We start from the raw sequence: 27,831 nt of genomic DNA, 5'->3' as shown, positions 1-27,831 counted from the left end.
AACAAGACATAATTTCTAGTCCTACAGATGCTTCCTCCTCCGAGTTCTCACCTGAGGTCCCATGCATATTTACGTAGGTGTTTGTGAAGGCATTTGAAGGCACACATGTGGACACGTGTCGTGAGTGTGTGCAGGTGAGAACACAAATGCATTCGCACTGGCGGAGAAGTCTTGCGGGTAAGCACAGGGGCATAAAGAGGGAAAGCTGATAACAGCCTTCTCACCAGAAACGTTCAGGCCTGCAATGACGCGGTGTGCTGCTAAATGCTGGGAGGAGGGGACTTTCCTGGTGGTCCAGTGGGTAAGACTCCTTGCTCCCAATGCAGGGGGCCCGGGCTTGACCCCTGGTCGGGGAACTAGATCCCATATGCATGCCGCAACTAGGAGTCCGCATGCTGCAGCTAAGAGCCCGCATGCAGCAGCGAAGATCCCACGTGCCACAACTAAGACCCGGAACAGCCTAAATAAATAAATAAATATTTTTTAAAATGCTGGGAGGGGGAAATTTGAAATTCCAGTCAATGCTGGCTTCAGCCTCATCACACCTTAGCAGCAGGTCCTGTGCCACAGAGGTGTGGCTGGGGGCTGCTGTCCTGAGACCAAGCATGTTGGGCCTGCCTTTGACCCACTGATCTTAATTAATGGCTCAGGAACCCCCTGTGGTATTATCCTATTGTTTACACACACGCCACACCAATTCATATTAGCTAGAACTCTTGTGGTTGCAAATGACATAAGCCCAATTCCAATCGGCAAAACAAAAGAGGGAATACAGTTGATGCTTGAACAACGTGGGGTTAGGGGCAGCGATTCTCCATTCTCCCTGCAGTTGAAAACTTTACCGTTGACCCTCCATATCCTCCACATCCTGGGATTTATTGAAAAAAAAATCCACATGTAAGTAGACCCACACAGTTCAAGCCTATGTTGTTCAAGGGTCAAGTGTATATGGATGCATATAATCAAACCACCAAAAAGGCAGGGATGCAGATGGCCTAGGGAACAACTGGAATTGTGACTCTCCTTGGAAAACACTCTCCATCTTTCGTCTTTATGTTTCTCTTTATGTCAGTTTTATTCTTTCCAGTTAGCTTAGTCCTAGCAAAAGGAGCCATGGTACAGGCAACTTTGAATTCATATCCAGTGGTGGTAAAGGAACTTCTTAGCCCAAATTGTTTGAAAAAACTTGGTGAAGACCTCTGGTTCGCCTGTCCTGAGTCACATGGCCAACTATAAACCAACCACTATGGCCAGAGATAGAAAACGACTACTGGTCTAGCCTAAGCCACATGCCCACCCTTGTGGCCAATGGGGAGCGATTCTATGATTGCTACCCCTTTTCAGGACCAGGCTGAGGTGGGGAGAAGTGGTTTTCCAAAATAATGGATTTCCCGTTCCAAGCAGATAAAACAACTCATCATGCTCGTGAGAAAAAAGAATGGGTGCAAAGTTCTACGTACAACCATAAGATGGACTCTATTGACATCCATAAGATGGACTCTATTGATTATTTTGTTCACATCTTCTGTCTATCTATCTCCTTAATAATTCTGTGTCCATTTGATTTGTCTTGTACTGAGAGTAGTGTATTAAAGTCTCCTTTATTACTATGCCTCTATCTATGTTTCCTTGTATCTCCTCTACTTTTTGTTCCGTAGGTAGATGCTAGATTTGATTGGCAGCCATTCACTTTCCTTTCTTGGGCTCTTCTGCTGCCCTTTCTGGCCCCCATCCTCAAATTTCCTCCAGTCCCTGCTTTCTGCTTTTAATGTCACAGGTATTATCTGCTGGTCTGCTTTGCTCACTCTCTAAAGATGGACACTACATCCAATAGTAATGGTAAGCCAATAGTAATAGCTAACAATTCTTGATCACTTAGGTGCTAGGTACTGTGCTAAGTGCATTATCTAATGTAATCCTCACTGTAACCCGAGTTCAGAAACTTCTATTATTATTCCCCTTTTACAGATGATGAACCTAAAGCACAGAAACATTAATTTGCCCAAGGGTCACCACGTTGGTAAATGGTAGAGCCAGGATTTTAACCCAGTCTGGCTCCAGACTATGCTCTGTAATGTATGTAAACACACAGAAAAGGAACTCAAAGGACACACACCAGAACTCAGGCCATTACCTGAGGAGAGCAGAATGGAATGGAGGAGGGGAAGTGGTCAATGGGGTCTGTCATGCTTTGCCCTGTAAATGTTTACATTTGACTCTCTTACAAGGAAATCATTCAGGTATTAGTTGTGTGATTTTTTTTTCTATTTTTTTATTGTGGTAAAATATACATAACCTAAAATTTACCATTTTAACCCTTTTTGAGTGTATAAGTCAGTGGCATTAAATGCATTCACGCTGGCATTAAATACACTCACAACTTATCACAGAACCATCCATCTCCAGAACTTTTCTATCATCCCAAACTGAAACTCGGTACCTATTAAACAATAACTTCACATTCTCCCTTCTGCCCAGGCCCTGGTAACCATCATTCTACTTTCTATCTCCATGAATTTGACTATTCTAGGTACCTCATGTAAGTGTAATCATACATTATTTGGCCTTTTGTGACGGGCTTATTTCTTAGCATAACTGTCTTCAAGGTTCATTCATGTTGTAGCATGTCTCAGAATGTAATTCCTTTTTAAGGGTGAATAATATTCCATTGTATGTATATACTACATTTTGTTTATCTGTTCATCTGTTGATGGGCATGTGGGTTGTTTCCACCTTCTAGCTCTTGTGAATAATGCTGCTATGAACATGAGTATACATGTAGTTGTGCAATTTTTTAAAACCCTGAAAATCAATACCTACAGAATGATCCCATTTATATTTAGTATGTGGGTGTATGCATCATGCACTTGGTATGTATGTAAATGTGTAGAAAAGGGTCTGAGAGATGCCCATAAAACGTTTGTGTCATTACCTCTAGAATGCGAAAAGAACGGGGTCATGAAGGAAAAGACTCTGTAACTTTTTATTCTGTATATTTCTATGTTTTTTATTTTTTATAATAAAAATAGATTAAAATATTCCTTATGCAATTTTAAAATGCAATTAAAAATAAAGATAAAGGCATCTTGGCAGGCTATAGGTAAGGAATATTTAGAGCAATTTTCAAGGGGTCAGAAGAACTGAAGGGATAAAGGAAAGCTGAAGTACCTCTGTGTGATTTGAAATTTTTATAAGGCGCATATATTACTTTTTTAATTAGAAAAAATCTAACGGGAAAAATAAATCAAAGGCCCGCGGTGGAACTGCAGTGGTAATTGAGGCCCAGAGGAGGGCAGTAGAAAGCCATGAGGCGGAAACCCCGGAAAAGTTGTTCCTGCCTCTCACCTGGAAAAGGGCCAAGGATTCAAACTTGCCTGAGTGGGAGCTAGGACAAGCTCAGGTACTACCAATTCCAATGGGACCGGTGCTGGCCAGACTCTTGGAGCAAGATAATCAGATAATAGGGGAGAAATCAGAAAAGTGGCGACGGTTCAGCTCTAGAGAGGTAAGGGGAGAGAAAGCAGGAAGAGGCATTCTTCACAGAGGATCATCAAACAGGAGCCCAGGAGCAGAGACCTGGGGCAGAAGACCTAGAGACATTTCTAGGAGTCTTGGGTACACAGCCCTGTTTAGAAGCACCGGCTGAGTCCTTGGACCCTGCCCTTCTGGGTTTTAAAGTAGACAAGGATAAGGATGGCCCTGCAGGCTGAAGACTCAGAGTTGGGATTAGGGGGAGGCAAGTGTAGGGTCAGATCCTGTCTTTATTTAAAATATTTGCTACTTTAGGGCTTCCCTGGTGGCGCAGTGGTTAAGAATCCGCCTGCCAATGCAGGTGACACAGGTTCGAGCCCTGGTCCGGGAAGATCCCACATGCTGCAGAGCAACTAAGCCCGTGCGCCACAACTACTGAGCCTGCACTCTAGAGCCCACGAGCCACAACTACTGATCCCATGTGCCACAACTACTGAGCCCACACACCACATCTACTGAAGCCCGCGAGCTCTAGAGCCCGTGCTCTGCAACAAGAGAAGCCACTGCAATGAGAAGCCCGCGCACCGCAGTGAAGAGTAGCCCCTGCTCGCCGCAACTAGAGAAAGCCCACACGCAGCAACGAAGACCCAACACAGCCAAAAATAATAAATAAATTTAAAAATTATATTTGCTATTTTGTACATCATGGACATTTTGTGCATTCATTTTGATTTTTAAAATATTACATGAAAATATTATTTATCTTGATTACTGAGTGTTTGGGCACCCCTTAAATTTTGTGACAGAGGCAAGTGCCTCTCTGAGCCTCAGCATAGTTCTGGCAAAAAGAAACACAATAACAAATCTGAAGCAACAAATGGGATTTTAAAGTACATCTATTATGCACAATTTTGATCAAAATTGTACCCCAGAATTTCTGAGTAAAATGAATTTCTAACATGCTAGGCATGTGCGCTTACAAATAAAAGAAAATCATATAAATCTATGTTAAAGCAAAAAAAAAAGTACAGTATAGCTTTTGTATCCATTGTGAATATGAAGTTAATGATAAATTAATTTGGAAGCTATTTCTGAAATTATCAGCTCTAACATATTGTTTATCATTTATCCATCACTAGGGAAAAAACTGATTTTAAAAAGGGTTGACAGGGGACTTCCCTGGTGGTGCAGTGGTTAAGAATCTGCCTGCCGGTGCAGGAAACACGGGTTCGAGCCCTGGTCCAGAAAGATCCCACATGCCGCAGAGTAACTAAACCCGCGCCACAACTACTGAGCCTGTGCTCTAGAGCCCATGAGCCACAACTATTGAGCCCGTGTGCCACAACTGCTGAAGCCCATGTGCCTAGAGCCCATGTTCTGCAACAAGAGAAGCCACCGCAATGAGAAGCCCTCGCACTGCAACAAAGAGCAGCCCCCACTCGCCGGAACTAGAGAAAGCCCGTGCGTAGCGACAAAGACCCAACATAGCCAAAAATTAATTAACTAATTATTTTTTAAAAAGGGTTGACCGATATTCTTTTACTTTATAAGCACCAAATTAAGATTATTTGATTCAAAAAGCAATAAAGTAACTTTTTTTTTTAGTTTTTTTCCCTAGCTTTATTGAGATACAATTGACATATAACATTGTGTAAAAATGGCATTTTCTGATCTTTATACAGTTAAAAGGTATTTGAAGAGAAGGATTATTTAGAGCTTCAGGGTAAAAGTGAATTTTATTTTCCAAAGAATATTTAGTTTTGTTCTATTCCAATGGTCCCAAAAGGATGATTTTGAAGGCTGCTACCCTTACGGGCTTACCCTTTCATCTTTTTTCTATTCATTTTAAAGATGAGGAAACAGACTTAAAGAAAGGCCCTTAGCACACAACCCTTTTATAAGGGTTACCCCGCTTACCCACTCCAGCTTTGTCTCCAGCTAGCCCTTCCCCATAGTCTTCATTTTGGCCACATGGAAATGAAGTTCCCTCAACCACGCTTCACACGTATTGAAGCCTGTGCAACGCAATGTTCTTTTCCTTCCTATTTGGGTTCAAGGAATTCCTACCCACATTTAAAAACAAATGAATTAAAAACCCCACCTCAGCTCAAGGGTCATCTCCAGGAGTCCCCACTTTGAATAGATACTCCTTTTGTGTGCTCTTGTGGCACTGTACCCTGCGACTTCACAGCCTGCGAGACATTACACAGCTTAGTGATTGGTTATTTACGTGTCTCTCTCTCCCATTAGATTTCAAACTCCTTGAAGGCAGGGACTGTGTCTATTTGAATGCTCGTGCTTAACGCAAAGCACATAGGGGAAAGGGAAAGTCACACAGACACCCAACACATTTTCGTTGAAGGAATTAATCATCCTTGCTACCTCTCTCCCCTTCATGCCCCATGGCCTACCCTTCAGCAAGTCCTACCCACCATCAAAATATTCCTCAAATTCGTCGATTTTTCTCCATCTTTATCACTACTACTCTGCTTCAAGCCACCATCCTCTATCACCTGGACCTATGTAACAGCCTTCTAATTGTCTTACCTACTTTCCTCCACTCATGCCCCGCCAATCTATTCCCCATACAACAGCCAGAGTGGTTTTTCTAAAATGCAGATCTTATCAGGTTATTCTCTAGCCAGAAAGTCTTCAGTGGTACCCCATTATTCGTAGAATAAAGTCCAACTTTATGCACTTAGTTTGACCTACAAGGCCCAAACTTCTTTAGTCTCAACTCTTACCTTCTTTGGTATCTCTAACTTGCTGCTCTCCCTTTCACCACAGGGCATTTGCACATGTGTCTCCTCCACCTAGGACATTCTTCTCTTTCTTCTTCTCATAATTCACTGTTATTCATCTTTCAGAACTCAGCCCCAGTATTGCTTCCTCAGGAAAACTTCCTCTGACCCTCCTGATGAAATCAAACCTGTTATTCGCGGCTCTCCTAGCACCTTTATAATATCTATCACTGCTTATTTTCGTTTAATGTCTTTCCCCCACCCCATTAGTCTCTCCCACTGAAACCCCAATGGCGCATAAGAAGCCCTCAATAAATATTTCAGAATGACTTACTGGTGATGCAACACAAAACTGAAAGAGCCAGTCCATTTGGGGAAATGCACTGCGTTTTCGCCATTGCCACAGAACCCTGTAACCATGCAGGCCTCTCCAGGGAAATTTCCTGCAAATAGGCTGCCCTTTTTCATATGTGATGCTGAAACTAGGGCAGGCAGAGGACAGGCTGAACAAAGGGAGACCGGAGCATCTACTAAGCAAAGGTTTCGTTGTTCCCTTGCTTTAAGGGCCTAGGTTTCAGAGCTCTGAGATGAGTCAGCTGCTTGAACAGTATGTACTGGTCCATTAATTATAGAGCCACTTAATATGATTGTTAGGGAAAATTCTTCAAAAAATTGAATGCTGTTATGTAGCATCCCTGATTAACATTTACTTCCCAAATAGTATTCATCATGATGATTAATTTTTTAACTTAATAAACACATCAACTGCCATAGAAACAGCTTTATCATTAAAGGGAAACATTTTTCTCTTAAGCCAGAAAAAGGGCAAAATGCCCAATCACGTCACATCAGATAGTTTCTTCAGTCCTTCCATTCTGCACAGCATCTATTCCAAAACCTTCCCTACTGTCCTCAAACCTCTAACCCCCGACAAAGGATGACTCCCCCTCTTCATTCACTAGGAAAACAGAAGCATTCAGATAGAAATTCTTCAAATCCCTCCCCCTAAGCCTTTTATTCCCATCCCCATGCCCATCCTGCATGGCTCTGTATCCAATTCCGACTTTTTGATCTGCACTTGTACCCACTGGGAGGGTAACTATGGCATTCTTTATTGCTCCCAAAGAGCCTGGCTCTATCATTTATCCTCACTCTTTTCTGTGGTTTCAATATCTTCCCCCATACTAGTTCTTTCCCATCAGCTTTTAATTGAGAAGTTCTTTTCCTTCTCACAAAATGTCCTCCCCAGGTCCACCATGCCCCTCTAGAAAGCACCCTATTTTTCCCCTTTGCAGTCATACTTGAAAGAATTGTCTACACTAGCTGACTCCACTTCCTCAGCTTCAGTTACTCTTCAACCCATTGAAATCTGGCCTCCGTCTCTACCTTTCCACTGAAACAGTGCTCTTGCCTAAATCACTAGTGACTTTTCTGTTATTAAATCCATTTTAACTTCTTTTCAGTCCTTATCTGTCTCAGATATTTAGCAGTATTTGTCATTGTCACTACTCCCAGTGCCTTGAAAAACTCTCTTACCATGGTTTCTAGGACCTCACACTTTCCTGGTTTTCCTCCCTACCTCTCTGGCACTTCTGGACTTTCTTTGCTAGATCAGGCTCCTTTACTAAATTTCTAAATGTTGGGATTCCTCTGGGTTTGGTCCTGGGCACTTTGCCCTCTCTACCTTCTCTCCTTGGGTTGATCACATCCATTTCTATGGGTTTCAGTTAGCTTCTAGATTGGGTTTCTGACTTAGATACAGGAATTGAATTCAGGCAATTTGTAAACTTGAATGGATAAAAAACATTTTTATTTTCACCAATCTCTAATGAAAATTTAGTATTTCTCCCAATTATGAATGTAAGCAACAAACCACAGTAGTATATAACCTGTGTCTGTGACTTTGTCAGTATTAGAAATCATATCTATTTTCATATATTACAGTTGTTGCAGATACCGCAAAATATTGTTTATGCTTATCATTTCAGTGTATAGTAGTTATTAGATCCACTGCCAGATCTCTTTATTTAATGAATCAATAATTACATATATTACTACATCACAAGTTTTGTATCTGATAACTCTATTTCAGTATAATCCATTTCCTTTGTAACCCTATACATTTCATTTTGTACGTTTAAAAATATTATTCTGAGATGGGCTCCACAGGCTTCCCCAGACTGCCAATGGCACAAAAAGCATAAAGAAGCCCTGTTCTAGATGCTGATGACTTCCAGCCTAAATCATCTTCTGAACTCTAACTGGTTTCTGGATATGTGTACTTGAATATCTCATGAGAACCTTAAGTTCAACATGACCCAGATTGAACTCATCAACTTCTACTACTCCCATTCTCCTCAAAGCGGCAGCTTCTCCTGTGTCCTCTGTCTCAATGAACAGTACCAATAGCTACTCAGTTGTCCAAGCCAGACTTCTGATCTGTCCTCGACTCTTCCCTTTCCTTCACTCTAACAATCAATCAAGAACCAAATCATGTCTATTCAACTCTTTTATTATTTCTAAAAATTCACCCATTTATCTCATCCTCAATACCTCAATTTCGGTAACCATCTTTTCTCTTCTCCGTAAGTGGTCTCCCCACAAACAGACGGAGCTCCCCTCTAATCCATTCTCTCCAATCATTGTTAAAATGATCTTTCTCTCCCCAAACACTGTGCTTAGTCTTAATACAGCCCACTTCACACTATCTTGTAATTACTTGAATTCTCTACTTGAATATAAATTCCAGGAGTGCAAGGATTTTTATCTTGCTTATTTTAGGATCTGCAGCATTAAGCATGGTGTCTGGCATATAGGAATACTCTATGTTTGTTGAATAAATGAATGATTGGACTGAGCTTCAGCCTGATGGTTAATAGCAGCTCAATAAAAAGGTTGAGGGACTACTCAAAATCTTAATTTTACTAAGAAAAAAAATCCTAAAAACTTATACCCCAAGACGATTTAACCTCTATAACACAGAAGACTACTACAAGGCTGCAAGGTGCCTCCTTAACATTTAATAAGGAAAAATAGTTCTTCAATATCTAGAGCTATCCCAGTTTCTCTACCTTCTCTAAATACTTCCCTCTGTGCTTAATAATGTCCCAGTCTTCTTGATTCAAATTTGATAGAATATTTGATGTAAAGGAGAAATAAATGATTAAAAGTCATTTGATAATATTTGTACATAGAAGCTCATGCCTCCCCATGGTGAGATTATGCTGTCAGCATATGACACAGAATGATAATGTCATAAACCCCTAGAACAAGCTGAACCATATCAAATCCAGTAGTTTCCTTGGTAGAAGAAACATTTAAACAAGGCCCTGGACATGAATCTTTTTATTTATGTCCTACTTTTACTCATTTGGACAAATACTTGTTTAAATACAAACCAAAGTGATGAACCGTCTACTACAGGTTATGTGCTTAACCTTAAAACTTAGAAATTATGATCTATTATATTATGCATTCAAGCACTTAATTAGGCAAGCTAGCTGTGTTTAAGAAATCTGCTGTTTCTTGGATGTTACTATTAGTAGGTCTTCAAGAATTTCTAGGACAACACCTAAGAGCTTTACTTCTGTGTAAAAATTCCAAGCAACATAGAAGCATAAAGAGTACAGACATGTTGCCCCCTTTCACTCCCCTTCCCCACCCAATCCACCACCCCCCACCGCACCCACCACCAGCCAAACGAGAAAATGCTATGTGAATGAATGTGGCATGGTACCTAAGACACAGTAGGTTTCAAGAAGAGCTTTTTCTTGTCCTATCCCCTTTCCCACCGTACACATTCACATACACATTAACACTCAAGTGCATTCACACATGCAAGACATACACACACACTCAAAAACCTAGGCAATGGGTCGAGCAAGCCATGATGCAGGGGTAACCCAGGTAATTATACTCATTAGCCGGAGATAACTCCCAGATTTGGCTTCTAGACTGTGGCTGGGGACCTGATAGAGGGAAGAAAATAACAGTGGGACACTTATCATGCTTAAAAAAATAATTGATGAAGAGATTTGACTTTGACCTACAGTGGCAAACCACCATCAAAATGGAAGGAAACTTGGTTACCTGACACATTTTCTGGTGATACAATCTCTTTGACAGGAGCCAAGCACCGTGAATCAATGGAGACCAAAATGGACAATTTTAGGAGACATCTACTCATTATCGTAATTGGTGTTATGATCATAGCTTTTGTTTATACTTGTTTTTGCTTTCTCCAGTATTACTGTATGAGCGATGATGCCCCCGAAGCAGGAAAGTAAGTTTTACACCTTTGAATTAAGAATGCAAGGGGGGTGTGTGTGTGTGTATACATGTAGGAGTTTTCGTTGTTGTTATGGTTAGTTAATGTTAACTTTAGACTTCAAAAGAGCTACCAACATCTTGTGGGTGGATACCTTCGCTTAAATGATATCAGCTCAAATTATTTCAAGTACATTATCAACTTTAGCCAAAGCTGTCCCTTATTCAGGGTTCAGCTGAGCCCCAGGCTGCTAATTTCATTATAAATTGAGTCTAGGAAAAGAGGGAATGACTATCTGAATAAGACAGAATGAAAAAGGGAAGAGAGAAGGCATTGGGTCTCTGCATTCCAAAGACAATAAAACATTTTGGATAATCTACCGTTTTAAGATATAATAACATGAAAAATTATTAACTGTGTTCAGTGATCTCAGTCCCTGGCTTTCATATAGGAGGATCAGGCTGGTCTTGATATACTAGTTCCCTAAAAATTTCCCAATCCAAGGACTGATGACTGAAATATACCAGTGCTCCATTCTTTTGGTTTTAGAGGAATATTGTGAATATAAATATGCATGGAGAGAAAATTTGATGGTGTAAATATGATAGGAAAACAATGAATTTGGTCTAAAGAGTGTTTTTTTTTATACGTGACAAGTTGTGACATTTGTGCCTCAGTTGCATATCAACTTGTGACTTTTTTATAAAAAGTTTAATTTCTGGAATAAATAAAATTCTCTCTCTCTCTCTCAACAGTAGATTTGAAACAATTTTGTGTCATTCCATACGTAGACTATATGGTTATGAACTGTGGTTGAAACAGTAAAATTAAGAAAAAGGAAAAGCATTCAACATTTGTTCATATCTGTAACCTGAGTCATGGCTTTCACCACGCTCCTATTCTTACTGTGTTCAATTTTCCTGCTAGAGCCAAAAAAACACCAGAAGTCTAAAATGACACAATAGCCTGTGTTTTCTGGTGATAGCAATGGTACTCTTTTGATTTAAATTGTCATACTCCAAATTTTCTATATTTTCAGGGTCAAGAAAGAAGGTGTAATGGCCAAGTCATCCAGGTCATCCAAAATATCATTCAGTGACTCCAAGACAGTTAGTCTGTGCAGTCCAGAAAAACAATCCGCGCTATCCAGTATAGACAAGCTATCTGGGCTCTCAAGTCCAGGAAAGGCATCCATACCATCCAGCACAGAAAAGTTAATCAGGCCTTTGAGTCAAGAAAAGTCACGTAAGCCATCAAGTCCCAAAAAAGTATTCAGATCATCCCACCAGGAAAAGTCACATAGAAACGCAGTCTAGAAGAGGCACGTAAGCAGGCTCATGCCCATAAGCTAGTCAATCAAGTCAGTTCATCCTATCCCAGTAAGGCCAACAGGCCACCTTGGCTAGCCAGTCTACAATACCTGGTCAGGCCAACCAAAACTCCTTGCCCGCCCTATCCACAAAGTCAAAGCTTGCCCAAGCCATCCAGGTTACAGAAACTGACCAAACGCCACACACATCCTATTCTAAAGAGGTCAGTTAGTGCAGGTAGGACAGACATATTATCTAGGCCTCAACCAGTCAAGTCTTGTCTATGCTACAAGGAAAAATGCCTTGTTTGCAGAGCTGCTTCTGAGTTTTTCGCCAATAATATTTCAGAGGGGAAGAAGAAGAATACTCAAAACCCACCTTTAAAAAAAAAAAAAAAACCCACCTTTTCCACGCGAACTGAAGCCTTTTTCCAAGTCCTTTCATAAGATAGATTCCAGACACAATGCACTCTGTGGCAATGCGAGTGACAGTGATATGATGACATACTACGGTGATGGTGACAGTGACAAGGAGATAACCATTATCTGCAACATAAAACGCAAGGAAGTCATCTATAAAACCACCCATGAAATAATTAAGGGCTCAATAAAAATTAAAACCACGCATGAAGAAGCAAACTTATACCAACTGTTTTATGCTCACCATCCTTTAAGACCCTGATAGAGGGAAAATCCACTTGGGATCACTACTGAGGTTAGACCTATCCATCTTGGAGACAATTTACTTGAAAAACAGTAATTAAATGCATGACATAACAAATGATCTTATTGTAATTATTATTGCATTTTAGAGGCATAAAGCCCTTTTGAGGTATCTTATTTAGATCTGGTCACTTGGATGGGAACCATAAACACACACACATAAATATAGAAAGGAATTGCAAGATGGGTACCCTGGACTCCTCTTTCCCTTGGATTAGCCCTCAGTTGAAGTCTCAACCCAATTAACCTTATTTTTTTCATGTTTACATAGAGTCCTCACAGTTTAAGTCTGTCTTTCTGTAGTGCCCAGTGCTTGGTGGAAATGGCTCTGTGTACTTGCTTCTGGCTGCGTTGGGGAAACTCCTGACAGCCATTTCTAATACCACTGCCTCCTGTGACTGCTACCAAAGTAAGGGTCCAGCCTCCAGCACCCACACCTGGAGTGCCATGACGTTAGTCTAAGTGTTCTAGTCTTCATAACTCTCAACAAGGCTTTCCATTCTTTTTGTTATCCTTCAAAATGATAAAGAAAAGAGTTTGCCCTGTTGTGCATTCTCAAAATGTCCCAGTTGGAGGTCTGATATCTACCCATTTTCTTCACATGGTACCTTCCCACTCTGAATCGGCATGGGTGGGAGGCCAGGGAAGAACCTTGGAGTTATATTCTCTAACTTCCCCACTGATGAGAGGTTATCCTTTCCTTCTTCCAAGGGCATGGTTGAGAAAAGCAGACAAAGTCCTGTAGTCCCAGCCTATATTCTAGTACAGTGAGGTTACTCCCCTGTAACATATAGCAGGATAAGTTAAATGTCATAGCTAGCATATATTGAATGTGTACTATTTGCCAGCCATTGTACTGTTCTCTTTATGTCTTGTGAGTCTGAAGGCCACCCTCCCCTCAATTTTGCTGATTTACTAAAAGAACTCACAAGACTCAAAAGCAGGTTATACCCATGGCTAAGGTTTATTAGAGCAAAAATATACAGACCAAGAGCAACAGGAAAAAGACCTCTATCAGGAGGAACCCAGAGAGGTTGGACACACGCTTTTGAGTACTTACCCATCTGGGGCCACCTAGGACATGCTATCTCTCTAGCAACAAACTAGAGGGACATGTGCAAAATGTCTCTGCCCAGGGAAGCCTCCGCATCTGAGGCTTTTATTGAGAGCTGGTCCCATAGGTATATCATGCTACATGACCAGCCATGGCAAGTGAAACTCAGGATCCCAACAATGAAACCAGATGCACATCGCCAATGTTGATGTTTGTGCAAAGCAATCAGGTGTACAAAACATGATCATCAACCATTAACATAAAAACATTCCCACAGGGTTGGCCAATGGTCAAATCATGGTTCCCGGTCCCCTTGACATACAAGGACCAAACAACCAGACCTGCTGTGTTAACACTTTCCTCATATTGCACATATTTTATTTAATCCCCAACAGCCCCCTATTATGGGGAATTATATGAGTTAACCGAGACTCTGTAACGTTTAGTAAGATCACATCTATTAACTGGTTGAATCAAGATATGAATCTATGATTGGCTTATGTTCAAACTTTCATTATGCTGTACTGCCTTCTCACTACCAGTTTCTAGGGTGCCTGTTTATTCACAGATCACCCAATCCATTGGTGTGACCAAAATCCTCACTTGACCTTTAATCAATCTGGGCCATTTTCCTAACCTACCAGGGGTATATAAAGATGTCTTATGTTCATTCAGATCTGACTTCCCCATAGCCTCTGCCTCTACTGGTGGTCCCCTGGTGGGATCTGTACCCATAAGGTCATCATAAAATTCACAGATGGCACAAAGTAGCTGCTTAGGTATAAAGGTTTTAAGAGATGGTATATGCATTTAAAAAGCATTGTGAGAGCTACAGACTTGATTTCCTACTGGTATTACCCTTTTTGAAAGGATAAACTGTAAAGGGTTAGAATTGTTCTGGGTTAGGCTGGTCTTTTTAAATTCACAAATAGAAGCAAAAGTTCTGATCAGATTTTTACAGTTTGGTATGAAAAACAGTTCAAACAAAAAAGTAGAACAAGAAGTATAATGAACGCCCATATAAGCATTGCTCAGATTCAACAGTTACACTACCAGGGCTAATTTTGTTTCACTCCTATCCATTTCCCTCCCATTTATATCTCTAAAAGATAATAAATTTTAAAAATACATAAATACAATACTATTATCTCATGTAAAAATTAATAATAATTCCTTAATATAAATTATCCAGTCAGTATTCAAATTTCCCCATTCGTCTCATTTTTTTATGGTTGCTTTGTTCAGATGATGTTGATCAGTGTTTGACAGCATCTAAGTATTTTAAAATCAAAATTACAATTTCATTGGCTAATCTGGCTTCATATTGTAAGATGATTTTGGAGTTAATCTGAGCTATCAGTAGCCTGGAAAATAGCAAAAGTTGAAATCGTACGGTTTTCAGCTTAAATTCAACCCATGTCTTGGGAGGCAAAGCCAAATAATCTAAGCTCTCTTCTCTTTCCCATTTTTAAGCTAGAGACTTGTAATACTTTAAAGACTTGAATATTAATATCTAATAAGAATGACTAACTGCCAGTGACAACCAATGATAATGACATCTTAAGAACAAGTTATCAGCATGAGTATGTATGTTCCTTTTTAAACCACACTTAATTATAGAGTAGGAGTCTACAGAATATTTGAAGCTCATTCAATGTGCAACATTCTAGGTGCATTAGTGGGGCCTTCACACATAAAACCAGTATAAAATACGTAATAAAAATATGTACCATGAGTCAGAGAAGAATGTTAGCAAAAAAAAAAAAAAAATTAACCAGTGAAAGTTTGTGCAAGCTAATAATTAAAATAATTAAGTCCTATCACTCCAAAGGATAGTCTTTGGCACTTCTTGGAAATGTCCTGATTTAAGTAAGAGGGCTCCGAATTTCTATTTCCTAGCCTTCTTGCAGCATTGTATTATCTCTCATGGTACCTTTCTCCTTCCTTCTGTCTTGCTCTCTGTTTACTTCCCAGTTCAGCAAGAGTCAGGGCCATATCTCAGTCAGTCCGTGGCTTCCTTACATTTCCCTTCTCCAGGGGGCGCTGTGAAGCCAGTTTCAAGCGTGGCCCTTCCCTCTCAGACTATCTCCACTCTCTTTCCCTTCAATCCACATTCCTGACACTCACCTCCAAAACTCATCCCTTCTTCCTGGCTATGGAACTGAAATTAATTATATTTTGCTCCTTATTCAGTACGGCTCTTTCTAAAAACCCATCACTTTAAAAAAAAAAGTGCTAAAAGGTTAGATTTCAAACATTTCTCACATATAATACTTTCTACATGAAATTACATAAGCATGGAAATTAACTCAACATTGTAAATCAACTATACTTCAATAAAACTTTAAAAATAAAAAATTTTACAAATGAAAAAAAAATTATAAAAAGAAATTATATAAGCATGGAGCTGAAAGGATGCTTAGAGATCCTCTCTTCTAGTTCCTGTGGGGAGGGGCAGCTGTGAAGAGCTGAAGGAATGCTCATTCAGCAAGACCACTTTTTACCAGGGTTGAGGAGGCTAGCTGACTGTGGCATGTGCCAGGATCACAGATTTTTAAGTGGCCACAGAGAAGTGATATACCAGATGTGGGATGTTTATGGTGGTGTCAAGCAAGGACTTACTAAAAGTCTTCCGCTTTATCGGTTCTCAAAATCCTACTGACCCTGCCACTGTGCAATCCCTAAGAATTAGAAGCAGCAAAGGAAGGGAACCAGAAGTAGGAAAAAAGCTTTGTGGGAGCTTCAGTCAAATATCTCCTTAATGGTAACCTATATACAACCCACAATTATTCCTCTGCTGTTGCAACCTTAGAAAACAAGGGCTAATCATGATTAATTAGTTTTGCAATTATTTATATAATGCATAGAAAGGGCCTCTTTGAAATAAGCAAGGGCTAATTATAGCTTACATCTAAGAACTTTCAGGTAGTGCTACTTGAGAATAATTCTATTTAGAATTATTCCCTTATGTGCCTGAATCAAAATAACACATTGAAAAGACTGCTGAAGGAGATGAAGAAATAAATTGCTGTAAATCTGTCGTATATAAGTATTTTACTTTAAAAAATAAAATATAGGAACTATGTAGTCATTTTTCTCTGAATAGTAGAAATTTGCTGGTAATAAAAAATTCATATATATCCTCTTTCATCAAACTCTTCCCTTAGTCACCAATTTTCCTAGCAAAGTGGACTATTTTTTAATGTCATATTAAAATTACCAAAAGGCTGGGAATGTAAGTTGGTGCAGCCACTGTGGAAAACAATATGGAGAGTCCTCAGAAAACTAAAAATAGAATTACCGTATGATCCAGCAATCCCACTCCTGGGCATATATCCAGACAAAACTATAATTCAAAAAGATACATGCACCCCTATGTTCGTAGCAGCACTATTCACAATAGCCAAGACATGGAAACAACCTAAATGTCCATCGACAGATGAATGGATAAAGAAGATGTGGTACATATATACAATGGAATATTACTCAGCCGTAAAAAAGAATGAAATAATGTCATTTGCAGCAACATGGATGGGCCTAGAGACTGTCATACTGAGCGAAGTAAGTCAGACAGAGAAAGACAAATACCATATGATATCACTTGTATGTGGAATCTAAAATATGACACAAATGAACTTATCTACAAAACAGAAACAAACTCACAGTCATAGAGAACAGACTTGTGGTTTCCAAGGGGGAGGGAGGTGGGTGAGGGATGGAGTGGGAGTTTGGGGTTAGCAGATGGAAGCTATTATATATAGAATGGATAAACAACAAGGTCCTACTGCATAGCACAGGGAACTATATTCAGTACCTGTGATAAACCATAATGGAAAAGAATATACATATATATATATATATATTTATATATATATATATATATATGTATAACTGAATCACTTTGCTGTACAGCAGTAATTAACACAACATTGTAAATCAACTATAATTCTATTTAAAAATTTTTTTTTAATTTTAACAAACATATGGTTACCAAATGTGAAAGGAAGAGGGGGGAAAATTAGGAATTTGTGATTAACAGATACAAACTACTACATATACATAAAATAGATAAGCAACAAGGATTTACTGTATAGCACACGGAATTATACCCAATATCTTGTAATAACCTATAATGGAAAAGAATTTGAAAAAATATATAAACGACTGAATTTGCTGTACACCTGAAACTAACACAATATTGTAAATTTTCAATTTTTAAAAAATAGAACGTTACTGAGCTACTTACCTTTAATTTCTACATGTTTATATAAATAAAGGTATTCACAGCAAAATGAAATAAAATTCTAAGGTACTGCAGGACTAATGGCAGATATTCTAAGTTACTAACAATAAAGGCAGTCAACTCGATATTTGTTCAAAAAAGGAATATATCACTGTTGTGTAAACAAGTCTCTTTTATAAACCTTAGTTTCACTGAAAGAACAGTGATGACAAAGTGAAATTGTCAAAAATAAAGCTTTCTACGTTGATCTCTTGAGGTTACTTACAGGAAAAAATAAGAACATATCACAAAGTCACTTAAAAAATTAAAGCAGTGTGGGGTAAGGTATTTCAGGATCCGTATGCCAATTGCTAGACTCATGGATTGTCAGGAAACCAGTCTGGACTACCATACGCTAATTCAAGCCACTTTTTTTCCATTACTATTAAATGCACTAAACCATGTAAGTCTAAAATAGAGATTTATGGTGCTCTAGAGCTTTAAACCACTTTTATGTTGTAGCCAGTCTCCCAAAGAACACCTCCCCTATTCATTAACTAGGTACTGGATGCTGGACTGGAGGGAAAAAATATTTTTTCGTGACCATAACATCCCATGGGTCCTATATATATATATATATATATGCCAGATTTTGTGGTTTATTTTCTTTCTCTAAAGCTCACATTCTGTTGTACACTTCTGTTGTACCACAGGTAATATGGATCAAGTTTTATTCAGGCATACAAGGCATTATGTGTTGAATTGTGCCCCTCCCCCAAATTCCTATGTTGAAGTCCTAACCCCCAGTACTTCAGAAAGTGACTATTTGGAAACAGGGTCACTGCAGATGTAATTAGTAAAGATGAGGACATATCATACTAGGGTGGGCTCCTAATTCAATATTACTGGTGTTGTTATAAAAAGGGGAAAGTTGGACCCAGACAAGCAAATAGAAAGAATGCCACATGAAGATGAGAGTTATGCTGCCACAAGCCAAGGAACTACCAGAACCGAGGAGATAGGCCTGGAAAAGATCCTTCCCTGGTGCCTTCAGAGGAGGGCATGGCCCTACTGACAACTCCATCTCAGATGTCTAGCCTCTAGAACTGTGAGATAATAAATCTCTGTTGTTTCAGCCACCCACTTTTTGGTACTTTGTTATGGCAGCCGTAGGAAACTAATACACTTGGTGAAGTTTGCTATTGCCTTAAAAATGGCTAAGACCAAATAATGGAAAAATAAGAGAGGAGTACTAGGGAGGAAGTGTCCTTTCACACCGCATCCCTTGCACCGCCTCCTCCCCACAGGAAAAGGAGTGACTAATCTGATTGTACAGAGTTAAACTGCATTAGGTCACACATCACTAGTAGGTAAGGTCACTATCTTGAAAGGTGATTCGTGTTTGCTATGCTCTCTGTACAACCTGTGACTTGATATGTGACGCAGTTCTGGGGTCCTCATCCATTTTGCTGGTTGGGTAAGTGGACTGGAGTCTGATTTAAAACTCTAGTCATCTCTCTCTCTCTTTCCCTCTCTTCTGTCTTCTCTCTCTCTCTCTCTTCCTTCTCTCTCTGCACATGAATGTGCAGGTTGGTGTCAAGATGACAATTCCACTGGAAAGTCAGAGGCTCCCTTCTTAAGTCACAAGTTTAAGCTGCATCCACAATCTACCTCTTAACCGTACTCTGTGTTGGGTTATTCGGTCTTGGCCAGCCATTAATGAATAAATCAGTCGTTTGTAATCAGTACTTTGTTTCTGGTTTGGTTAGTGAAGAGGAATGAGTGGTCCCCAAAGCCCTAAACAAATCCTACCCAAGAAAGTAGAGATGACAGTCAAAAGAAAGAGGAGACACCAATTCAACTTCTTTTGAAGAGACTCTTCCAGGAAAGTCATTTTTTGAAATTGTGGCATTTGTCATATACTCATGGTGCTCCAAACATTCTCCTGAGTGATGTACATAGAATTAACATGAGTCAGACTCTGCCCCTAAACAGCTTCTATTCTGTGGAAGAGAAAATCCACCCACTCCCCAAAAAAATCTGTCCTAAAATCAGTCTGGAAGGAAAAACCAAGTCTTCAAAAATAGAGCCAATAAGAGTAAAACATGCAATATTCTAAACATGGACTACTGCTATGGCCACACTGAATCTCTGCTAGTTAGAGATATTTTAGTTTAGGATTTTTACCCACCCTCTAAGGGTAACAGCTACTGACTTACTAGAAAACATTTCACTGTACCAGCTCAAGGGATGAGTGTAAGAGAGGACTTGCAGATAGGGTTGCTAGATTTAGCATATAAAACACAGGATATCCATTTACGTTTGAATTTCTCATAAACAATGAATAATTTGGGGGGCATGCTTATGTCAAAGAATATTCATAGTTTATCTGAAATTCAAATTTAATGGGGCCTCCTGTATTTTATCTGGCAACTGCACTCAGGGAGGACAAAAAGAATATATGTGAACAGATTAGATAGTCAATTTGCCCACCGAGACCCAACTTCTTCAGGTTTCATCTGGCATGTTCATAGCTCTGGGAGGGACAGCCCTTCACACAATCAGAGTCCACTGTCTTAACCCTGATTGAACCGAAAGTAGACAACTGACATCCTAGAAGCACATAAATTAGTTGGCTGTCGGATTTGGTCTCTTGAGAATTTTCAATAAGAGACACAGAGACTCTGGTGAGAGGACTATGTGGATGCTTGAATTAAATAACAGGTAGAGTCAGGCTGGGAAGGCAGTTAGGTAGAAAGTAGAGGTGATAGTCAAAAGAAAGAGGGGACTCCCTGGCGGTCCAGTGGTTACAACTCCACACTTCCTTCCACTGCAGGGGGCACGGGTTTTATCCCTGGTCAGGAAACTAAGATCCCGCATGCCAAAAACAAACAAAACAAACAAAAAAAGGAAGAGGAGATAGAAGCATAGAAGAGAGACACTACGAGGTGAGAGAAAGAGCAAGCAACCTCAGTTTCTGCTAGCCATTTCCAGTTTCAATCATTCTGTGGCCTGGCTGTACTTCATAGACCAGATACCTGTAATACTGTCTGTCATATTCTTATAATAAATTTCCCCTTCTTACGCTAGCTTGAATGAGTTTCTACTCGCTGACATCACTGATCCTTGAGTAAGGAACGGTATGACCTCTCAAGGATAGAACAAGAATGACAAATGGCTTTCATCTCGGGTGACTAGTCTGATCTATTTACATAGCTGTGCACAGGGCTGGACTGCAAAAGGTTATGGGATTACTCCAAACTCACTGACAAAGATGCCAAGATAGACTAGCACTGTCTGCTGTGAAGTGGGAGCAGGAAGTGGCAACAGACGTGTCATATATTTGCCATCCCAGCAGTCGAGGAAGAAATTGAAATAAGTGTAGGTCTTCTTCTAAAAGATGCCAAAGATCATTGTGGAACTACATACATTATGGAAATATGAGGTACACAAAATATACAAAATTTCATTACCTATCATCACAGCAGTTTGCTGAACTTCTGCCTTTTCCTATCTCCTCTTCATACTTATGTGATCCTTAATTTCTTTCTATGGAAGGTCACCAATAGAAATAAACATGAATCAACTATTTTCCTGGAAGGCTGTGTTTGGACTATGTTGGTATTTAAACAGTTCATGGAAAAATATGTCAAGGCTATAAATAAATTCTCTGTACACTTGAGATCATGAATATTGTTTATGATCTGGGCCAAGAACAAAAGCAGATTAGGAAAATTAGCATATATTGCCGAGGCAGCTGTGATTTAAACCACAGAAGACACTGACTTTTCCCACTAAATAATATTAACAACTTATATAAATATGGCACTTTACAGACTGTCAAAAAGTGAAGTAGTCTCACATCCCTTTATTAAATACAAAATAGCTGATCCCAGGAACTCTGCACGTATTACAAATATGTACACCATCCAGGAAGCACCAACCCTAAAGTGGAGTGAATCAGGGCAACTATCAACAGTCCTGTGCTTTAGGGAACACCAAATTTCTGGTAGACCGATAAATAACTGAGGGAGGCAACCCAAAGGAGATAAGGAAGGTAATGACCTTGTAAGTACTTGAAAAAACTGTTCCCTGACAAACTGTACACAATTGGTCCATAAACTCCACTCTACCCTTTTGTGACTTTTCTATTCCTTTAACCTAATTTCATTTGGACAACAGTGTCGGGATGGGGAGGGGAGTGGGTCTGCTGGAGACCCATAGTGATTAGACCTGGCTAAAACTTCCTGTGGAAGCCTGAGGGTCATTGGAAACTTGCCTGCCCTGTGGTAACATAAAACAGTCTTTAATGATGGGAGATTGCCCAGCAGTCACGGAATGACACAGAAATAGCCTGATTATTAGAGCTGAGCAGGAGTTGAGACATTACCAGTCACAGTCTTAGTACTGGTCTTCAGGAAAGGAGGTAATTAACTTCTTGTGAAGAATGACAAGACCATTGTTTCTTTGAAGTTCATATTATACCTGGTTGCCTGGGTGATTCTGGACAATCTATATGCACAGATACACACAGAGAAGGAAGCAGCTTTACTCTGAGTGCTAATGAAATGTAGCGTAAGTACTTAATTTATGTGATGGGTGTAGTCTTTTTGTCACCGTTGGGTGTTCTCTGTTACCCAGGATTGATTAGGAAGGTTCCCATAAAGCACAGGTAAGGTAGTATGTCGTAGGGAGGGTGGAGTAAGGAGGAGGTGTTGAATATTGAAAGGCAGGCCAATTGGAGCAGAAAGGAAACTTGGCCTTCCCCACAACTGTAAAGCAGAAGGTATGAGGCAGAGAAGTTGGCAGTCGCAAGGTGTGATTTGAAAGGCAGGAGGCAAGTGAACCCTCCCTACACACCCACATCGTTTACACTTAAATCCCACCACCATAGACTCATTACTTTGGCTCAGCGTTCCTCATTCCCTGCGGTTCTTTTTAAATATTTAAACATTTTTTAAAGTCCTCAAATTCTTAAATTGAAGAGGCTAATCAGATCTCATTCCTCTCTCACAAGGGAGGACTGCAGAAGAGCATTGGGCTGTTGACACAGAGGCTAGGAAAAGGCAGTGCTAAAAGGAGGCAGGGGAGTTTGAGAAGGTCTAGTAAACACCTGTTGGGATGTCTGCCTTGCTCACCTCAATTGATTTCCTGTTTTGTTGGGAGCTCCCTTTTGAGCAGAGTCTCCTGGTTTGCTGATGGTTTCTGGTAGAGACTGAATGCCTAGCCAAGCGAGGATAAAGACACAGGCTGCCCATCACAAACAGTGTTATCTCATCTGCCTGGCCATAAAGTCTGGGGTGCCCAGAAGTATTCCATCATCTTGTGGAAGGTGTCTATGTCGGATGAGTCTGAGCAGGCTCTGAAGGCATAAGTTAGTTTCCTAAGCAGGTGGCCCAGACTCCCTTGGCACCTCCTCCCGCCATATTGCTGCCCCTCCTCAATCCATACCTGTGGCCTCATGGTAAGTTACCTATGAACAAATGATTTAAGGTCAAAAAGAAATACATGAGCCTGGTTTACACAAAACTTTGCATAGACAAGCTGGCACCATCTGAAAGTGGATGACTGCATCACTACAACCCCACCATGGGGTACCCTGAAGAGACACTAGGGAAGGCAAATCTTCCCAGTGGACAGAACTTTGAGCAACACATCTGGTTGTCTATTGTGCCCAGGAGAGATGGCCTGAGGTACGGATCTACTCTGACTCGCAGGCAGTGACCAATGGGTTGGCCAGGGACTTAGAACAAGTTCCTAACAGCAATCTAAATATTGCCACTTGGAAACCTGAAATTTTATCTGCTTAAAAATAGCATATAAAACTAAGAAGTAATTTAATAAACCATCCAACCCCCTCATTTTCCCACAGGGAAAATAAGGTCCAGAGAATGTACGTGATTGGTCCAAAGGGAACCCTAAATAACAGTGAGAATTGACATCTCCTGGATCTCAGTTTAGGTCTCTCTCCATAACAGCACATCCATAATCACTCATTCCTTTGTCAACATTCCTTTAGCTTCAACAATGTGTTACGCTCTTCCCTGGAAAACAGGCATAAAGATCAATAAGGCATGGTCCCTGCCCTCAAGAAGCTCTTGTGTTTGTTCTGTGTTTTGTGCATATTGGTGCATTATACTTATATCCTGTGACAAGAAATAAGTGAAACCAAAATGGCAAATACTTTTTCAAGTAGGGCAGACTGAATACTTGCCGAAGAGTGCCAAATGGAATTACAAATGCTAGAAAGTGAGCCAATAAGAACTATATGACTTAAAACAGACACCAACAGAGATATTAATTAATTCAAGGTTGGATTTGATTGTTAAGGGGAGTTTGCATCACTATCACTGTTGGGAAGAGAGCCATTTTTAATGGATTTTGATGGCAGCCTGCCTGAGTCTTAGTACCTAAATGTTGGCCTGGGTGAGATAAAAGTTGAATTAGTTGATCAGGAAGACTGAAGGATGATACAATCTGCTATTATTTTAAACAGTAGAAAGTGATTGAAATAGGGTGGTTGAGTACCCAAAGGGTTTGTTACTTTTCAGATCTGAGCTTCAAATTCTATTCTTTGATTCCTTAGGAAGCTCCATTCCCTTCCCAATTGACCTTTCTCACAAAAACTAAAAAAGATAGAGACGGTTCACTCCTGTGCATCCTCTTCATCTAAGACTGTTCGACTCACTCTCTCCCCTCTCAGCCTTCTTCCCTGTCTTAGAGGAGGAAGGGTCCCTCCTCCCCTCTCGACCTGAGCCGCCTGTTCTCCAGTCCATCCCCTCTTACCTCATTTCACACCCAGCTTCCTCAATCATCATTTCTTTCTGAAATCTTCAGCTTCTCCTTTCTACAGAATCTTTCCCTCCCTGCTTGTAAACATGTATAGGTCTCCTTTAGTTTGAAGAAAAAAAAAAAAAAAGATGCTTAATCCTGACGGCCCTCCTAGCAATTGTACAATCTTTTTTCCTTCTTCCACCATCAAGCTTTGCAAATGAATGGGTTACATCTATAAACTCCTGCAATCTGGCTTCCAGCCCAACCACCATTGAAACTGCATTCTTAAAGCTCATGCAGGATTTCTGAAGCATTAAATGAAATAGCTCTCCTCAATTCTGACTTTCCTTGACCAGGGTAAACTTTTTTTTTTTTTTTTGTGCATTGGGTCTTCGTTGATACACGCAGGCTTTCTCTAGTTGTGCTGAGCAGGGGCTATACTCTTCCTTGCAGTGCGCAGGCTTCTCATTGCGGTGGCTTCTCTTGTGGAGCACGGGCTCTAGGCGCGCGGGCTTCAGTAGCAGTGGTGCGTGGGCTCAGCAGTTGTGGCTCGCGGGCTCGAGAGAGCAGGCTCAGTAGTTGTGGCACGTGGGCTTAGTTGCTCCGCAGCATGTGGGATCTTCCCGGACCAAGGCTCGAACCCGTGTTCCCTGCATTGGCAGGCGGATTCTTAACCACTGCGCCACCAGGGCAGCCCCAGGGGTAAACTTTTGAGGTTTAGAGCATCTTATATCAAGGTCTTAAACCACATTTTCCATGCATACCGTACCTTTTTATTAGAGCATTCTATTGTTACTTCAACAGTTAAAACTGAACTCCCAATTTTCTCCATTCATGTTCCCTCTGAATGATTTTCCTATGTACGACTGATGGTGGGCCCTATGAGAGCAGGGATCACATCTCTCACGCACATTACTACAGCTCCAGCACACTGCTTGGATGTAATCAACATTCAATAAACACTTTTTGAAATGAATAAATGAGTAAACCTTTTCTTCCATGCTCTGAGCCTTAATTCCTTAGAGTCATTTTGGATTCACCTCTCTCCTTTGTTCCATAAATTAAATCAGTGATGATATCTTGCCAATTATGACTTCAAAATGTGGTGGTTAAGGGTATGGATTTGGAGTCAGGTGCACCTGTTTGACTCTTTGCTCTGCTATTGTCAAGCTGTGACATTGGGCAAGTTCCCTAACCTCTCAGTTTCTCCATCTGTAAAATGAGGATAGTAATGGTATCTTATGCAGTTAATGAGAATAAATGAGGTAATGTGTATAAAGTGCTTAGCACAGTGTCTGGCACATTGCAAGTGTTCAATAAATGATAGCTATAAAATTATCTTTCACTGCTCCCCAGTGCGAACTCAGGCTCCCCTAGGGAGGTCTATTTACTACTTCATATCTTTGCTGTTTCTCTTGGCTGGAATGCTCTCCTTCCTTTCTGCGCATTCAAAATGCTATTTATTCTTTTTGTTAATTTTTTTTAAGCAATACATATTCATGGTTTAAAAGTTAAATAGATTAATAAGACTTTTTAAAGCAAAAGAGCAGACCTCTACTCCATCTCTCCCAACTTCTGATCCGTACTAGTAAAGCAACCACTTTCAATAATCTTAGCTGTTTCCTCTAATATTTACTTCCGTATTTCTAAATAATGTACTTATACTGATGTTCTTCATCTTTCCATTTTTAGATAGTACTTATTGCCTTCTTATCATGGAAGATAAAGGTTTAGACCTCTTACAACACCATCCTTTCCAACTTGCTTTCCCTTCATCCTACAAAAGAGTTTTTTAATTTGGTAAAACAGTAAGGCAGTGTTCATTATTATGGCTATGTAAACGTCTTTCACTTTGGAGCCAAACAGTATTTTATCATGACTCATTTACCTTCTTGAGCAACTTGCACTTTTTCCTGGAGTTAAAAACTGCCTTGGGGGCTTCCCTGGTGGCGCAGTGGTTGAGAATCTGCCTACTAATGCAGGGGACACGGGTTCGAGTCCTGGTCTGGGAAGATCCCACATGCCAAGGAGCAACTGGTCCCGTGAGCCACAACTACTGAGCCTGCGCATCTGGAGCTTGTGCTCCGCAACAAGAGAGGCCGCGATAGTGAGAGGCCCACGCACCGCGATGAAGAGTGGCCCCCGCTTGCCGCAACTAGAGAAAGCCCTTGCACAGAAACGAAGACCCAACACAGCCAAAAATAAATAAATAAATAAATAAATAATAAAAATAAAGGAATTCCTTTAAAAAAAAGGTCTTTAAAAAAAAAAAAAAACTGCCTTGGTTTTTGTTAGTTTGTTTGCTTTGTTTTATATGTATCGATTACTAATTCTTCACTAATTTTCTCATACCTGTAAAACCTTTCTGAATACCACTCTTCATAACATCAAACACTTCAGGTAATCTATTAGCTACTTTAAAAAATTCTTTTCTCTAGATACATCCCTCCTGTATCCCTCCATCTTCTTACTCTCCTCTGGCCTGGCTGATCTTTAGGTGTGCCACATTGCTGTCTACCGCAAACTTTCTTTCATTATCATCTGGGGAATTCCCTTCACTTCTCTTTTATGTTTATCCCCTGTTTCTGGATGTCTTCCTCTTTCTTGGTTTACTCTTTCAGATGATGGAATGAATATTCCAGTGGCTTCCTAGAAGGGAGGTTCAAATTTTAGATCATTTACTACTCCTCCACGTGGACCCATTGCTCCTGTAGGCAGGTCCACTTACCATTTACTGGAATATTTTTGCCTCCACATCTTTGCCATTCTCCTGCTTAGAATGCTCTCCTACTTCCTGTCTGTGTCTCCAAGTGCTATTTGTACTTTCAAACTGATTCTTATTTTTACAAAAATAATGCACGTACATAGTTTAAAAGTTAATTATAAGGAAAAAGACAAGGTTGTCTACTCTCACCACTATTATTCAACATAGTTTTGGAAGTTTTAGCCACAGCAATCAGAGAAGACAAAGAAATAAAAGGAATCCAAATCGGAAAAGAAAAAGTAAAGCTGTCACTGTTTGCAGGTGACATGATACTATACACAGAGAATCCTAAAGATGCTACCAGAAAACTACTAGAGCTAATCAACGAATTTGGTAAAGTAGCAGGATACAAAATTAATGCACAGAAATCTCTTGCATTCCTATACACTAATGATGAAAAATCTGAAAGAGAAATTAAGGAAACACTCCCATTTACCATTGCAAGAAAAAGAATAAAATACCTAGGAATAAACCTACCTAAGGAGACAAAAGACCTGTACGCAGAA

General features: G+C 40.1%; 1 protein-coding gene across 1 annotated transcript; it reads left to right on the top strand.

The window, feature by feature from the left end:
• Positions 1-26,837, top strand: LOC309652747 (uncharacterized protein CXorf66 homolog). The gene is given in 5 exon segments (XM_082446759.1): positions 1-9,635; positions 10,338-10,494; positions 11,486-11,783; positions 11,786-12,184; positions 12,186-26,837. Coding segments are annotated over 5 exon segments (1,227 nt in total). The 5' UTR covers positions 1-9,547; the 3' UTR covers positions 12,471-26,837.
• The last annotated feature ends 994 nt before the right edge of the window (positions 26,838-27,831 follow it).

The sequence above is a fragment of the Balaenoptera physalus genome, assembly GCF_965194825.1.
Source record: "Balaenoptera physalus genome assembly, chromosome: X".
NCBI lineage: Eukaryota > Metazoa > Chordata > Mammalia > Artiodactyla > Balaenopteridae > Balaenoptera > Balaenoptera physalus.
This window is presented reverse-complemented; position numbering and strand designations above follow the sequence as displayed.